Source organism: Silene latifolia, chromosome 11, assembly GCF_048544455.1.
Source record: "Silene latifolia isolate original U9 population chromosome 11, ASM4854445v1, whole genome shotgun sequence".
Classification (NCBI taxonomy): Eukaryota; Viridiplantae; Streptophyta; class Magnoliopsida; order Caryophyllales; family Caryophyllaceae; genus Silene; species Silene latifolia.
Window position 1 is genome coordinate 50,112,125 of NC_133536.1, and position 18,058 is coordinate 50,130,182.

The 18,058-nt window shown below is 36.4% G+C and overlaps 1 protein-coding gene across 1 annotated transcript; it reads right to left on the minus strand.

Annotated features, from left to right (window-relative positions):
* Nucleotides 1-10,165: 10,165 nt before the first annotated feature.
* Nucleotides 10,166-15,870, minus strand: LOC141613378 (uncharacterized). Its single transcript, XM_074432110.1, has 4 exons — nucleotides 15,851-15,870; nucleotides 11,631-13,536; nucleotides 10,336-11,172; nucleotides 10,166-10,222 (listed from the first exon to the last, which is right to left on the minus strand). The coding sequence occupies exons 1-4, from the start codon at nucleotides 15,868-15,870 to the stop codon at nucleotides 10,166-10,168; spliced, it is 2,820 nt and encodes a 939-aa protein (XP_074288211.1).
* Between the last annotated feature and the right edge of the window lie 2,188 nt (nucleotides 15,871-18,058).

An 18,058-nucleotide genomic window follows, 5' to 3' on the forward strand; every position in this document is an offset into this window, starting at 1 on the left:
GAGTGGAAGTGGCGGTGGAAGTGGCGGTGGAAGTGTGGTTGTGTCGTGTTGTGTCGTCGCTCTTTCTTCTTTTTTTTTTTCGTAAAGAGTAAAGTAGGAGAGAGGAGGGCCTGTTTCTATTAAAAAAATTGGCGACTGAAATTCATTTTGGCGACTGAATTTCAGTCGCCAAATTGGCGACTACCACTAATCCGTCGCCAAATCTAAAAAATCAGTCGCCACTTTTGATTCCCTTTTTAAAAAAGTCAGTCGTCAGATTAGCGACTGATTTCAGTCGCTAATCTGAAAATCAGTCGCCAAATTTCGGTCGCCTGTTTTAGTTTTTCTTGTAGTGATAAACGTTGTGATATTTTATTCGGTTTAATACATTGTGATATTTGGGGTAAATACTCGGTTGCTAGCTTGTCTCGTGCACACTATTTTTTGACGATTGTAGACGACCATAGTAGGACAGTGTGGGTATACCTTATGAAAGAAAAAAGTGAGGCAGGAGAATTGATTAGAATGTTTTGTCGAATGGTGCAAACACAATTTGACAAACAAGTTAAAATTATTCAGAGTGACAATGGAACGGAGTTGTTATCTGGGCCCATGAGGTATTATTATGAGGAACAAGGAATAATTTTTCGAACTAGTAACACGGACACCCCACAACAGAATGGTCGGGTTGAGAGAAAGCTGTTGGAATAAGTGTCCTCCGACAATAATGCGATCACAACTGTCGATCATGATGATCACATGTTTAAATCTCATTTTAAGAATACATGTGAGATGTAATATTTTACAGCCAACTGGTCCACACATATCGGTAATGATTGGCTGACTAGAGTTTGACATTACTGTCGTGCGACGGTGGTAATCAGTTGATCCCCTTAGGTCATACCTATAGGGAAATACTCTTAATTGATTATTTAATTAATCGTATGCCGATACGAGTTAATTAAATTGCTTAAAATTGACGGATGATTTTGTGAGTAAAATTAACGTGTCTCATTGTAATTTGATTAAATAAGATACGTACTAAGTAATCGAATTGTTTTATTACTTAGATTAATTTATTGTTTATGAAACAATTAAAAATTAGAATGAATAATTTATTATAAATACAAGTTGTTGTAGTTTATAATTGTATGACCCATTTTGGTACAAGTAATTATGAATTACTAGTTAAATTTTGTATGTGACATATTTTATTAATATGTTGATTTTTAATATGTTAAAAATACATTATAGTGTAACATGTCATGTAACATGTGACATATAACAAAATTGACAAATGACAAAATAAAATGGACTAATCATTTTATCCTAAGTGTACCGAAATTTTGGGGATGGGTGAGGGTATTATTGTGTTAAATATGTTTAGTGGAAAACACAATTATATCCTAGTCTCCTAGTCATGCATGCCTAGTCTTTTTCTTGGGAAGAATAGAGGATCATGCATTTGCCTTTCTCCCTTCCCCTACCCGGTTTTTCCCACCTACACAAGCAAAGGGTTTGTCTTATTTTTGAGATATACACTACTCTTGAGAAGAGATAATTATTCATTCATATTATTCAAAAACCTTGTGAAGTTTTAGAGAGAATACTCCAAATAACTCCTCCTCTCCACCGAAATAGTAGAGAGACAAAAATATATTTTTTATGTCATTTTTTAAGTAAGACTAATATTATTACTAGTTCATAATAATATCGGTTATTAAGGGTATTCCTTGGGTATATGCTTTTGGGAGAGGTTCTAATTTGAACCTTGTTCATCCATTGTTGGAAAGCTCAAGAACTAACAAGAAGGAGATCTTGTTGGTGTCCAAAATGGCCGAAAATAAGATGGTGAGAAATCGATTTTTCATCTCCTTTTTATTAAGTTTGCATGCATAAGATCTTGTATTTATTTTATGACTAAATAAATTAATACATATATGAATATGTATACTTATGAGATTATTGAATCCTAACAAAAACATCGACACATACTTGAGAAAGTTAGAGCTTTGCGATTTCAAGCTTCTTTGCCAATACAATTTTGGGGAGAATGCATACTAACTGCAGCTTACCTAATCAACAGAACCCCATCGTCTTTGCTTCAAGGCAAGACCCCGTTTGAGTTATTATATAATAAGAAACCCGAATTAGACAACCTTAGACTTTTAGGATGTCTTTGTTACGTTCACAGTAAGGACAAACCACGTGACAAATTCGGGGAACGAGGTAAGCGGTGTATGTTTTTAGGATATCCTCATAGCAAGAAAGGATGGAAAGTATATGAATTGAAAGAAAAACGGATGTTTGTGTCTCGAGATGTGAATTTTTTGGCATGTTTACCCATATTTTAAACCTGCCAACGAGAATAATTTGTCACACAATAATCATGAAATTGAAAATAGCATGACATCCATCGATGAGTGTCATGATATGAGTATAGACAATATGAAGGAAGCTTCAATATAGGAAGTGAGGGGGAGTGATGAAACACTCATACCTCACGATGAGAGGAATGAGCAGGAGGTAGGAGAGCCTGATGTGGAAGTAGAAGTGGTGACAAATGTAGTGAATGAGACGGCAGAACAGTTAGAAGAAGAAAGACTTGGTCGAGGAGCACAAAACAAGTTCGAACCAGTATGGAGGAAGGACTACATATGTAAGTTCACAAGAGTGATTAAACCCAAACAGGATGCTCATTGATCATGTCCAAGCAACGTCCACAATGATAGGTACTCGCTATCATATAGTTAACTACGTTGTTACGAATTGTTTTTCTGCTTCTCACAGGGAATTTCTAGCTGCCATAGACAGAATCCGAGAGCCTACCAATTACTATGAAGCAGCGAAGGATGAGAAATGGCGAGAAGCGATGAGTAAAGAGATTGAAGCCTTAGAAAGTAATGGAACTTGGAAGCTAGTACCGTTACCAAGTGGAAAGAAACCCATTGGATGTAAATGGCTATATAAAGTTAAATACAAGGCAGATGGGACGCTCGAGAGGTACAAAGCTAGGCTCGTAGCTCAAGGATTCACACAGGTGGAAGGAGAGGATTACCAAGACCTACGCGCCAGTGGCCAAAATGACCAGCGTGAGGTGCATGCTTGCAGTAGCGGTTGCAAAGAGATGGATCATTGAATAATTATATGTCAATAATGCCTTTTTACACGGAGATTTGGAAGAGGAAGTATACATGCGAATACCACAAGGGTTCGAGAAAAAGGGAGAGAACAAAGTATGTAAATTATTGAAGTCAATTTTACGGTTTAAAACAAGCTTCCCAGAATTGGTTCGCTAAGCTGACAATCTCTTTACAAAGGTACGGGTTTATTCAGTCAATGGCGGATTATTCATTGTTTACATATAACAAAGGCGGTGTTTTTATTGGAGTACTTGTGTATGTCGATGATATGATCGTTGTTAGCAACGATAGTCGTGCGTGTGGATTGTTTAAAGACTTCCTTAATAAAAGTTTTGGAATTAAAGATTTAGGTCGACTCAAATACTTCTTGGATATTTAGGTGGCACACGGTGCAGGAGGATTGTTTCTTAATCAACGCAAGTATGCCTTGGGTATCATAGAGGAGACGGGTATGCGAGGAGCGAAGCCAGCACATACACCAATGCAGCAACATCATCGACTTGGTTTGGCGAGTGGGTATGTCTTGAAGGACATTATGAAATATAGAAGACTCATAGGCAGGTTAGTGTATCTCACAATCACACGACCTGATTTGGTTTACGCGGTACATGTGTTGTCGCAGTTTGTAAATGAACCCCGAAAGGAGCATTGGGAGGCAGTCTTGAGGGTGGTTCGTTACATCAAGATGAATCCCAGTAAAGGGATAATTTTGAGGAAAAACTCGAATTTGCAGTTGCAAGGGTATTGGGATTCGGATTATGGAAGCTGCCCCTTGACAAGACGATCCTTGAGCTGTTATTTTGTGTCATTAGGACAGTCACCCGTGTCATGGAAAGCTAAGAAGCAAGTGACGGTGGCTAAGTCGACGGCGGAAGCCGAGTATCGAGCAATGGGAGGAGCTACGAGTGAGCTCATTTGGTTGAAATCGTGTCTTGCCTCATTAGGTGTATTTCACACAAGGCCGATGAGTTTATACTGTGATAATCAAGCCGCAATTTATATAGTTAAAAACCCGGTTTTTCATGATCGTACAAAGGACATAGAGATCAATTGTCACTTTGTTCGACAACATCTCGTAAACAATACCATTAGCACGTTTCACATTCAAAGCAAGGAGCAAATAGCAGATCTTTTTACTAAGGCGTTTGGAGGTGACGCGTTGGCACATTTACAGTACAAGTTGGGACTTGGATTACCAAGTGCTCAAACTTGAGGGGGAGTGAAAGAATGATATTAGGAAATATTCTTGTATATAGAAAACTTGTCTTGCAAGGAGTGTATTTTGCACATTAGGAATAGGAGATCTTTCACGATCTTTCACGTAGCTATTAGTTACCATAATAGAAGTTTTAGGGTTTGATATGTATTGTATATATGTACGAAGTTGTGGTTGAATGAATAACTAACAAAATTATTCACATACAATTCCTCATGTCTCAAGTTTTACAATATGAAGGGCTGAAATTTACTAATATCTACTTTCTTCCTCACATTTTAATTTGGATACCCTATGCAAAAACAACAAAATTACGCATTATAAAATTCCGTATGCAAATCAACATACAACTCAACGCAACCAAGTAGCCAGTAATTTAAATAACTCTATAGTCCTTATATATGGGTTTTATCTACTTTTGTTTCCTATTAATTTTCTTAATTGGCATATACCATCCGCTATAGTCCGGGTTTGAGTCGGGTAGTACTACTAGAGCGGCAAAACTCTCGCTCACGGGTTTTACGTAGAGTGTTGCGTTACTAGGACTAGATCCAAAGACTTCCGTTATACCGGTCACAACCCTTATCAGTTGATCGAAATAATAATAAGTCTTTGGTTTGACTAGTACGTGAATCGAATAGCGTAAGTAGGGCCTCACATTGATTACCTATATCATAATGATTAGGTCGAAACAACCAAAATTATTCAAGAAGCAAGCAACGACGTCGTCTTAATAAATCAAGTGGGATAGCTTTTGACAAGTTAGTTGAAGCAATATTTAAGCAAAAATGATTCAAAGACTAACCGCATATGCACTTATTGATAGGTAGTTGTCCGTTAAAGACAATTGTATGTCATCCTTTCCCTTAAACAAAGTTACGCGATAAGATTCATAAGGTCCAGGAACCACTTCATTTTCTACGTTCTAATCCTACAATATTATCAAATCGCAGCATTATTCTATCCATCAATTCAATGATTCTCATGTCTTTTTTATTGATCTAAAAACTAGTTTAGATCTCGTGCAATATATGCATGGTATTTATAAAATTTTACTTTTTGGTATATTTCGTATTATTTATGGATTTTAAATTGACAACTCAATTATTTTTTATGTTTATATTTTAACTTGAGCAATAAAAATTAAAATTGTAAAAAATTATGAAATGAGTATTTTAATAAAATATTTCTTTTTACCGAGAAATTAATGATGTTATTTTTATAATTTTTTTTATTATTAACATTTTTTTGTGCAACTTATCAAAAGTCAATGAATTTTCATCGCAATTTTTTTTTTAAATATACCGTTTTCTTATCATATAAGAATGGAGATAAATTTATGCAGAATGTAAAATATGTAAAATATAATCACCTACCATACCTATAATATATGCTAAAAATACTAAACTTCATTTTAGGAAATACTCGTATGGTTTAGGCGGGAAAAAATGACCAAAAATGAGAGTTTTACCTATTTATTTAGTAAATAGGTGATTCACCATTTACAAATATCTAGTCCAACCTTTCTTCTTAATTGAGGTCTAAATTATTTATTAGTGTATGAACATGTACTACTTTGACCGATCAGAGGGTGCCGGATGATAATTTTATTAAACTGAAATCTGGAAAATCAGAAGGGGTTAGGTCCACCTTCCAACATAACTAAGATTCTTCATTGTTTTATATACTTCGGTTTTCTAAAATTTACCCTTCACCTATTTTGAAAAATGGGAAAAATATGGCAAAGTCCATCCCCTTATACTAAAAGAATAAGAAATGTTCAAATTTTCAGCCTAAATGAATTTGGCTATAATTGTGCTTTTTTTATATTATATTTGTAATTGAGTTTTTATTATATCATATTTGTAATTTAGCTTTCATTATATTATATATTATTATATCTACAACTGGAATACAAAACATTAATAATAAGAAATTTTATAATAAATATCAAATTGAGTTAAATATCAGGTTTATAATTGCTACTTCGTATTTTCTTTAATATTCCTATCTAAAAAACGCGCATTCGCACGAGATCTATACTTGTGTTATTAGTAATACAAAGGCGAATTGTCTATTTTGTTTGGTTAAGTAACACAATCTTGCAAAGTACTCCGTAGTTTTAACTCGGGTGACGTTTTATATTAAAGTTGTGTTTGACAAGACATTTCAGTTAGTTATTTGATTAAAGTTGGTTAATACTTTAGCTAGTTTATTTTTCTATGTGTGTTATAAATATCTTATTTTGTAATTAAATTAGCCAACATAAAAACTGCCTAGAGCAGTAAGTGATAAATAAACTGGTTAGCTGAAACTTTTTCATCTTTCATATATTCATTTAATTGGTACAATAATAATAAATCATATTCAGCTACTCCCTCCGTCTCGGAAATTTATATACCTATTTCATTAACAAATGACCGAGATAGAGGAGTTATTTATGACCAACATATACTAGATAATTTTAAAAAGTTAATAAAATCGTAAAAAAACAGGAAAGTAGATTAAAAAAATGAAAGGTGGAAGATTGTCGTATGTAGAAAACACAACTGTAGAAGTGGTAGTCAAGAGTCAAAGGTCAAAGAAGAAGAGGGAGGGGGGCATGGAATGTGAAGCTGTGAAGAGGCCCAGGTTGTTCTGTTTCATTCTTTTCATGGGCCCTGCCGCGTGGCCTTTTTCTCCTTATTATTTTATTATTTATTTCTGACACTGGACCCCTCCACGACGGTGGGATGAAGATCCGTCAAGCATATGGGCCCCAACGTGGATCATCACCAATCATTCTCGCTAACTTGCTATTGGGATAGCTTACCCATGCTTTTATGTTTTGAGGATACTCCAAGTTGAACAGGAGCATGAAATTATATCAAAGTTGTACATATTGGAAAAATTACATAAATCGTCTCAAAGATTATTTCTTGTTGTTAATAAAATTTCCTAAGGTCAAATTCATTTTTGGATCACTTTTTTCGGGGGCAATCTCGGCATTTTCTCTGAATTTTTCTACGAAAAAGCGCCAAGTCCAGATTTTCTTTTCCTCAACGAAAACAGCAAGAGCAAGGGGGAAATCGTTCTCTCCTTTAGAAATTCTGGCAGGGATTCCATAATCTATTAAACGCGCTTTCCCCGTTTTAATTTTAAAAGGCTGAGGAGGGCTGTAAGAGTAAGTACTCCAACCATATAAGAAGCTCTTTTCTGCTACCTGTGGTTGATTGAAGGCGGGACATTTCGCTCTTGGAACAGCTAGAGTAAGAAGCCCCCAATTGAATATTTCTATTAGATTAAGAAAACGATTACTCATGTGAATATTGTATTTCCTTAAGTTAGATTAGGAAACTAGATCTCTTGTATTAGTATAAATAGATATCTTGTATCTCATCGTTATTTATGCAATTTCTCAATAAAACTTATCTTTCCAATATGGTATCAGTGCCTTGTGCTCTTGATAGAGGGTAACACCTCGGAGTAGATCTTTAGGCCGGAAGTTAAACACCCACCCAAAACCCGAATTCGTTCGTCTTATGTTCAAAACCCGATTTTCATCAGCTTATATCTAAAACCCGACTTTGTTCGGACTATATCCACAACCTTCTTCCGCTGCCACCACCTTGAGAATTGCATCAAACCATCTACCATCTTTATGGTCACCACTAAAATTATGGCTACAACTTTTTCAGCCACCAACAAAACCTGGCCACAACCCTCTAGGCCACCAAAACCTAGGAATCACCGACGAGTAAAACCTAGCCACAACAACTCGTTTGGCTATTATCAAACTTATATCACCACCGTTTCGGTCACCAATCTAACGAGTTGCGCACCCCATTATGCACCAAAATCTACCAGCGCGACACCACCAAGCAATGCATAGTTCTAAGCAGCACCTTGGCGCCACTCATCTTGTCCAAGACTGTACTTACTCTCCGATCGTCCGTCTTGCGGGAGCGTATTGGAAAAATTACATAAATCGTCTCAAAGATTATTTCCTAGTTTTGTTGTTAATAAAATTTCCTTGTGATTGAATAATTTCTATTAGATTAAGAAAACGATTACTCATGTGAATATTGTATTTCCTTAAGTTAGATTACGAAACTAGATCTCTTGTATTAGTATAAATAGATATTTTGTATCTCATTGTTATTTATGCCATTTCTCAATAAAACTTATCTTTCCAATAGTAAATAGACCTGCCAAAATGAATTGATGGTTTGTCATGAAATAAGTAAAATAAATTAAGGATTTTTAGATCCTTTTTTTTTTTTTTTTTTTTTTTGCTGAAACGAGGTGCACTGAACCGAATGAATTTGAGTTGAATAGAATTAAACTAAATGGAGTTGAGCTGAAGTGGATGAAACTAAATTAAGAGTGAATTTTGAAAAATATAAACTGAACAGAATTGACTTGAGTTGAACTTAACTAAATAGAGCTGAGTTGAACTGAAATTAAGTTAGAAAGAACAGTATCTTAGAATTCTCAAATATATACTTAAATTACTACTGGTAATATGACAAATAAGATGATATTTTTTTACGACTAATTTTGCAGTTATCGACCGGTCCATATAAACGAACAATTACAAAAATTAGTACATCGAATTTGTATACATATTGACACCTAATATCAAATATTTTTAAGAAGGGACGGCCCGGAGGCCGTTCAATTCGGTGCTCTGAACCGGGGCCCCAGTCGTCGTAGGACCTCATCTAGAGAAAAGGAAAGATATAAGAATGTTTTGATGCACATGATTTACAAAAAAACTGACGTAGGTGCAGTGGTAATACACGGAGTCTACAAAAATTGTGAACCCAGTGAAGGTCGTGGGCTCAATTCTCACAACTTGCACTTTTGTTCTTTTTTTCCGGCGACACTAATATGGTAGTTTTAATCAATATTTATGGTAGTTTTTGAATCAATATTCGGACATCTACTAAATCTTTCCTATTATTTGTTTGCTACACTAGTATGATAATTGTGATCATTAATATTTCAACTTAAGCGTAAATATTATCCATACTTACCATTTCTTAACTTTAATGTGTAGTCATACAAGCTATTTATTTACCATGATTTATTTTTTCAAAAAATACAGTTGTTTCAACCATTTTATCATCTACAATTCAGTTACATTATTCCATTTTTTTTCCATTTACTCTTATTTTTCATTTTTTATCTCTAATGAATAAATAAAGGAATAATTTAATTTTGTTATACATACTAAATATATTATAATGTTACAATATTTATGGTTTTAGTTCACCACCCTTAGTAAATTTCTAGTACTCAATTTTTCATAATTGGAAATTAAGTCGCATCAAATACTAAACGCCTCAAATACCATGAATGCGTTAATGTGACCATAATATATAAGACGAATATGATAAGGGGCCTTCATATGAGATTTGGAACTGGGCCACCAAATTTCTTCGACCGCCCCTGTTTTTAAGGAACTCTTTGTACCGATCATTTCCTTACGTTTGCTTTCAACATAAAGATTACCGAGATGAAGAGGTATTACTTAACAAATACAAAAAGAAAGGTGAAAAGTAACTTGCATATGGGAAGAATTGTTAGCTTCTACATATTAAATTAAAAACGAAAACGAACTAAATGATTGAGACACTTAAATAGAAAAATGGAAAAATTTAACTGGAATACTGAGAATATATCGTATTTTTTTTTTTGACAAATGTGTACTATATATTATAAACGAGAAAAAAAGAGTACTTACACATAACCATTACAAAACCAAGTAGAATTACAAGAAAGGAAAGACTTAATACGGCTAATGCTACTAGATAAAGAGATAGGAACACAAGACTTGTTGGAATCATGCAGCATACGAAGAAGTCGGATGTTGCTGATCTGAAAAAGAACGTCTTTGAGTCTGAAAGCAGAGGCAAAAGTCATAGCCTCAATCAGAGCTATAATGATAAGTTGAAAGTGGGACGAGCAAAAGCGGTGTAGCACTTCGTGTGTGATATAGTCATTGCGGTATACTTTGAAAGAACCAAGCGAGTTGCCCTTGTTGAAAACAGCCTCAAACCGAAAGCAATGAGAAATGAAATGAGGAGAGGAGCACACTGAACTGGTAGCTTCAGAGATGCAGGAAGACTGAAATAGTGCTTTAGAAAGAGAACTGAACACATGTTGTTGATTGGATAGGATAGCAATATCTGAGATAATCTCAGCCGGACAAACACATCGGTCCCTGAAAATCACATTATTTCGATGCTTCCAAATGGCATACAAAGTGAGCAGAAAAAGCAAAGGAAGGGAGTTGTCACCAGCCGAGAACCAAGTGATGTAAATCCAGAAATCTTTAAACCAGGTGGGGAAAGGAATATGTGAGCTGACTTCTGAGCGAATACCCAAAAGACTGGCCGCCCAGATATGTTGCGTAACTTCGCAGTCACGGAAAATATGACTTAAAGTTTCGCAAGTTTTATGGCACAAAGAACATATGGGATTTACAGACATACCTCTACGAATTAGGACATCTGCAGTAGGCAGGATACCATGAACCAATTTCCAAAGAAAAATTTTTATGTGCGGTTGACATGGGAGGCGCCATAAGAAAACCCAAGGAAAAGGCGGGATAACACTAGACTCAGGAGAAACAGGAGAGTGAGTTCCATTATGTAGCAGGAAAGAGTATGCAGAATTGGAGGAAAATAGTCCGTCTTCGGTAAATTTCCAATATATGAAGTCATCCGTAGGCTCAGGTGGAAGTTCTAAAGCACAAATATTCCTAGCCGAGATAGAGTCGAAAATTTTAAAAATATTAACCTTATTCCACTGAGTTGAAGTAAGCAGGAGGTTTGCAAAGTTGACATCCTGTGAAAGGAAAGAAGACTTAAGACATGGCTTTGAACCAAAAATCCAGGCATCATCTTTGATATTAATTAGTTTCCCGTTCCCAAATTTCCAAGCAAATCCATTTCGAATCAAGAAGGTATTTTTAACAACCCCTTTCCAGGCGAAAGACGCAGCTGAGTACTTTGAAACCCTTCCTTAATAATAGGAAAATCTTTTGGATATTTAGTACGAAGGACAGACGAAATAAGGGAATGATGATGATGATGGCACCTCCAGAATGTCTTAGAGAGCAGAGCTTGACTAAAAATCCGGGCATTTTTTATTCCCAGACCACCCTCTAGTTTTGGGAGCTGCAATTTTTCAGGAGATAACCAATGCTGGGCACGTCTATTTTTTGTTTGTTTCCACCAAAAAAGATCGATCAAATAATCTAATTTCGTGGTAATGTGAAGAGGAATCGGAAGGATGGAAGCCACATGAGCAATGGAAGCCATCAAAATAGAATTTATGAGCAACAACTTAGACGCTTGTGAAAAAGAAGCCGCACCCCAGGATATGATTTTAGACGAAATCTTGTCCAGTAGAAACTGAAAAGCCGAAGTTTTCTTTCTGCCAAGATCAATAGGAGCACCAAGGTAAAGGCCAAAATTATGTTTGGAAGGAACTTTTAAAATATTTGTAACATGCTCTTTGAAATCATCAGGCGTATTGGGACTGAACTTGATATAGGATTTTTGATGATTAATCATCTGACCCGATAAATTACCAAAAGAAATCAAGATATCCCTCAAAGACTCACAGCTGGACGAAGATAAACGGAAACACAGCAGAGCATCATCGGCGTATAGTAAATGGGAAATGGCTGGACTATTTCTTGAGAGTTTAATGCCTTCAATAGACCTTTGTGATTCCGCCTTAATAACCATAAGAGACAGGATCTCCATACATATAATAAAAAGGTATGGTGAAATGGGATCCCCCTGACGCAGACCACATTGAGGAAAGATACGAGCTGAAGGAGTACCGTTAATAAGCACCTGTAAGGTGGTAGTCCTGACACAAGATTTAAGAAGCCTTCGGAAGGATTTCGGAAAATCATAAAGCTTAAGAACATGGAACAGAAAAGGCCAGGATACCCTATCAAAAGCTTTGTTCATATCAAGCTTGAGTGCACCAAAACAGCGTGTACCACGTCGACGTTGGTTGATATAAGAAAAAAGCTCATGAGCGAGGAAACCTGAATCACTAATAAGACGACCAGGAAGGAACGCATTTTGATTTTGGCCGATAATACTGTCAGTTATCTTGCGGAGCCTAAGAGCAATACATTTTGAAGCTGCGCGGTAAATGACATTACATAGACTGATAGGACGGAACTGGGAGATACAATCTGGATTAGGAATCTTTGGGATAAGAACAATATGAGTATTATTCCAAGCCGGAGGGATATGACCGGAGTTTAAAAACCCAAGAATAGCTGATGTAATATCCGCTTTGATGGTGTGCCAGAAGAGCTGGTAGAATTTTGGTGGAAAACCATCCGGACCCGGGGACTTGTTAGGTTGCATATCAAAGAATGCTTTTTCCACATCATTTGCGGTGAAGGGCTGAGACAGAAAATCTTGCTGAAAGCTGTCTAATTTGGGAATGGCTAAATCTTGAAGTTCTGAGAAAGAGCATGCAGGCGTAGACGATGTAAACAATCTCTGAAAATGATCCATAATTAGAAGAGAAAGATCCGACTCAGAAGCAGTCCAGGAGCCCGTATTATCTTTCAAGGATATGATACGAAGGCGTTTCTGTCTTGCTTTGGCTCTACTGAAAAAATACGCAGTTGGAAGTCCATCATTAAACTTAAAATCAGATTTGGCTCTTTGTTTCCAGTAGGAATGCTGGGCTTGAACATCTTGCTCAGCAAGACTAAGATTTCGAAAATAAACGGAGGCAGATGTAGATTCGTGAATGCAAGATGAACTGGCAGATAAAGTATTTGAAATAGCACTCCAATCAAGCATGAAAAGATGACGATTTAGAAGCACCCATTTGAGAATACCAGAGCGGATCAGACTAAGTTTCATAGTAACTGAAGAAGCCACAGGAGTTGAAGAAAAACGTTGCCAAATAGAAGAAACAAGGTATTGAATCTCAGCATTCTGCAGACACCAAATATCTACCCTGTATGGTCTTTTTGGTTTCGTAGAACGCGCAGATAAATCAAGTAAAATAGGGGCATGATCCGACAAGAAGATGTCGAGGTTTTGAATATGAGCTTCAGGATAAGAAAGAAGCCAATCTTGTGATGCGTAGCCGCGATCAAGACGTTCCAAGATAAGATTTTTGGAATCCCTTTTGTTAGCCCAAGTGAACTGAGGGCCTGAGAAACTGAGAATATATCGTAACTATTTACATTTCAAGGTATACCGAGTACCTTGTAAATTGAGCATTACTAAGAAATTATATAGACGAGGGAGTGTATCATGAAACAATAGGTCTTGGTATAGACGGGTGGGGCGAACAGACGGATAAAGACCTCTAATAAAATGGGTAAGGGGGACAAAGTGGGGCACCTCCATGTGCTTCCCACTTTATGGCAAATGGGTATTTTGTGAGGGAAAATGGTATCTGTCTATACGTATAAACGGATAGTATCCGTCTATAATGAGAATTTGTGATCATGAAATTGGATTGAAGCCTTGAAGGCAACAATAAACAGAATATGAAAAGAAAAGGGTGCATCATGCATATAATAGGCCCTGTTTTTTTTGACTTAAAGTCACTTAATTTAAGTTCATTTCAGATTCTATAAGTTCGATTCGATTCGATTCGAATCGATCCTATAAATTCGATTCGATCCTATAAGTTCGATTCGATTCGAGATCTTATAAGTTCGATTCGATTCGAGATCCTATAAGTTCAGTTCAGATCCTATAAGTTCAGTTCAGTTCAGTCTCTATATATTCAGTTCAGTTCAGATCCTATAAGTTCAGTTCAGATCTTATAAATTCAGTTTAGCAAAGTTATATACAAAGTATTATTTTTAAAAACCGTCCAAAAATATTTAAAATTATTAATTATTCGATACATATATACATTATTATTTTTAAAACAAAATTACCACTCTTCTCATTATTTTTTATCGTAATGTAACCGTAGTATAATGCATGAACAAACCAATGCATATAAAGCGAAAAAATGTTATTATATTACCTTGTGTTTTAGACTATATTTTCTTATAAGTGTTCTCTCTTGGCTGCCCGCCCACTAATTTCTTGTAAAATTTTGCTTAATCTCAATAAAAGTGTGCGTTTTTTTATAATAATAATAATAATAATAATAATAATAATAATAGTAATAATAATAATAACAAAAGTTGCGATTTTTTAAATAATAATAATAATAATAATAATAATAACAAGAAGAACAAGGACAATAATAACAATAACAATAACAATAACAATAACAAATAATAATAATAATAATAATAATAATAATAATATTTAAGTTAAATTAATTTAAGTTAATTTAAATTCGATCGTGTAAGTTCAGTTCAGATCTTATAAATTTAGTTCAGATCCAATAAGTTCAGTTTAGTTCAGGTCCTATAAGTTCAGTTCAGTTCAGTTCAAATCCTATAAATTCAATTTAGTTCAGATCAGATCCGTTTCAGTCCAAAAAAATAGAGCCATAATGCAAAAATGTACTAAAAATAGTTAAAATTAGGAAAAAGGTAGGCGTGAGGAAATGTAGAGAAGAGGTGGGTGGATATGCGGGGGAAGCACGAATGAATGAGGAACCTAAACAAAAACAAAAGCCACCAACTAATACCTTACTATTCTCGTCAACTCTCCCCAGCATTTTCCATCTTAACTATCCTTTCTTGCACGTGCTACTTCTCCTCACTCCCATGCGTACCATCTTAAGTATTTAATCTCATCGCTCTATTTTGTGGACTATTATTTGTATTCATGTCTTGTCTTTGACTATACCTAATTATGCGTCCTAACTACTTTGAGTTCATCACATTCAACAATATGTTGTGCGAAAGCGTGAATATATATTTCGTGTTGGGTCTCTGTTGTATCTGTGTCCAGAACTCATAATAGTATGATATTGTCCGCTTTGGGCTAAACCCTCACGGATTTACTTTTGAACTCCTTCCTAAAAGGCCTCGTACTATTATATTTAGTAGATACTTATAAAGATGATATTCCATCTTTATTCTACTGATGTGGGACATGAGTTTGCACCCTAACAATCCTCCCCTCAAACCAAAGACTATCATCTTGACTCGGATCTTGACCACCATGGAGAACTCCCACACTCTAGAGCCCCAACTGTAGACACCCAAAACATCACAAGTCTTGATAACCTCTCATTAGACGACACACCATGCTACTGTAACACCCCCATAAGTCGTGATCCTTTCCTTTAGGTATTCCCAACACATGGAGGCATTACAAGACTTGGTTTCCCAAGTTTTGTAGTGCGAACAATCATGTAGAGAAGTTCCAAACTCAACATAAAGAAATAAATAAGTTGTAGTTAAGTGGTTACAAGTTGGGGGATGCAAATACCATCCCGAATGTTATACAACCAAATCGAAAAGTAGGAGTTTAATAGTCAAAAAGTAAGATAAACACAAGTGGAGACGACAAGTGAAGACCGCTCCCCAAGCCCTCGAATTAATCACGCTAACCTGTCAACACTGCTCCCCATATGGGCGAAAATCACCATATGGTTCACCACAAATAATTCAAAACCCAAGTGTTAGCTCGATGATATAATGTTCGATGCATGCGATACTAAGCTTGCCTAAACATATGACAATGCAAGATGAAACCAACAAAGTATGGTGAAAGATAAGAAGTCACTCTCCAACATATATCTCCACAAACAAGTGATCGGGACACGCCCACGACGTCACTAACACACAAGGTACTCGGAACACGTCCGTGGTACCGGGCCCGAGTGCGACTCGAGTCCCCTGCCAGACGTCGTGCCTCACCACACGAGTCCCTCCGTAACCCAAGTACTAAATATGCACATCCTCCTTGGAGTGGGAAGCTCCAAGGGTGACTTGAGCGGAGGACGGTTTCTCAACCGCCTTCCGTCTCCAAAATCGGAAACAATAATCCTCCAACATTCTCCATTATCCACCAACCATGAATAAACCAACAAGTCCAAACAACACAACTATGTAACCATGTTAGCAAAACAAGTACACTCATGCTCAACTCTTCACTAATTCATTTCTTCTCATTTAATTGCTCTTTAACATGTTATAATGCAATGTAATAATCTTTGTGACAATTTTACCATCCTTATCTTAACTTAATTACCATGAAGTCATATTATATGATGAACCCTAATTACCAAAACATGTTACAATGCAACTATCATGAGACAAATGCAATTAATGATAATAAATACACAATTAAACACTAATATCACCATAGCTAAGCAGGGAAAACCCTACCTCAAGCTTATCTCCACAAATCCACAAGCTACTCACTAGAAATGCTCCTCAATGAAGTTCCCTACACATATTAATCACTACAATCTATTATAATAATCATACTAATTAACCCCTTAAATATCCCCTTTAATTCATACAACTTAATTAAGCATAGAGTAATTTACTAACTAAATAAGATTGTTAAGACTAGATTAAAGGGAAGAAGGAGTGTAGATCAACTTACAACAAAGTGGAATAACAAGGAGGCAAAAATCTTCTCTAGAGAATTAGGGTTTTGAGAGGTTTTGTTGGTGAAGAATTTAGAGAGATGTTGAGGAGTTTAGAGAGTGGTGTGAATAGTGTTTGAGAAGGGTTTTTGTGTGGGAAATCTGAAGTGATAAGGTTCCGAAACCGATATCTCACCAACGTTTTTCCCGTATAAGCTGCACTTGACCGGCACTCGGTCGAGTGGAAGCTCCACTCGGCCGAGTGACCATCTTTACAGACTTTCAGATTACTGCCCAGTGGTACTCGGTCCTCCACTCGGTCGAGTGGGGTTCCACTCGGCCGAGTGATGATCGTCTACTCGGTCGGGTCTAGTCTATATAAATGCTGGGTATTACAGTTACCACGAGCCATGTCTTGCACCACATGTCACCGCCTGGTCAAGTAAGTGCCCCTACATGCTACACATGCATATCGACATCCTCTGCATCCAATAATATACCCTGGACCGGCTCCGTCACTTCAGAAGTTGTAGAACACAAACGGTCTCTGGCATCCAACCTGAAAAGGACCCACCAGACCTGTGACACCCAACTTGATAAGGGTCCACCCGATCAACAATTCTAGTACACAAATGGTCTTTGTCCCTATAAGACGTATGACGCCTTTCATCCATTTAATCCTGGACCGGCCTTGCTCAAGGACTCACCCCGAGCTAGGAGTTTCATGCCTTACAGTGTACAACTTCAAGTCTTGGGCCTACTGATGCATCCTCGTGTCTAGCCCAAGTCGAACTTTGGGATTTGATACCACTTGTTGTGCGGAAGCATGAATATCCAGTGTTGGGTCTCTGCTGCATTTGTGTCCACAACCCATAATAGTACGATATTGTCCGCTTTGGACCAAGCCCTCACGGATTTACTCTTGGGCTCCTTCCCAAAAGGTCTCGTACTATTATATTTAGTTGATACTTATAAGGATGATCTTCCATCTTTATTCTACCGATGTGGAACATGAGTTTGCACCCTAACAAATGCGTCTCATACATTCTTAAGTTTAATACTTGTATGGGAGGGATGTATGTTAATATGTACTCGTACTATTTCATCTAACTTGGTTTAAGTTTCATTGTTATTCTTGCACAAGAAATGAAAAAAAAGGAGTTTTATTTTATAATGTAATAAAACTAGATTAATCATCTGTAATAAGACCGACATATTTCAT

What these genes read in the sequence shown, in the direction of transcription:
- LOC141613378 (XM_074432110.1), bottom strand. Translation starts at nt 15,870, where the DNA reads ATGGGGAGCAGTGTTGACAG. An exon ending in ATGGGGAGCAGTGTTGACAG is followed by an intron (nt 13,537 to 15,850) that starts GTTAGCGTGATT and finishes ATATATTCTCAG; the next exon opens with TTTCTCAGGCCCTCAGTTCA. An exon ending in ACTCGCTTGGTTCTTTCAAA is followed by an intron (nt 10,223 to 10,335) that starts GTATACCGCAAT and finishes CTCTGCTTTCAG; the next exon opens with ACTCAAAGACGTTCTTTTTC.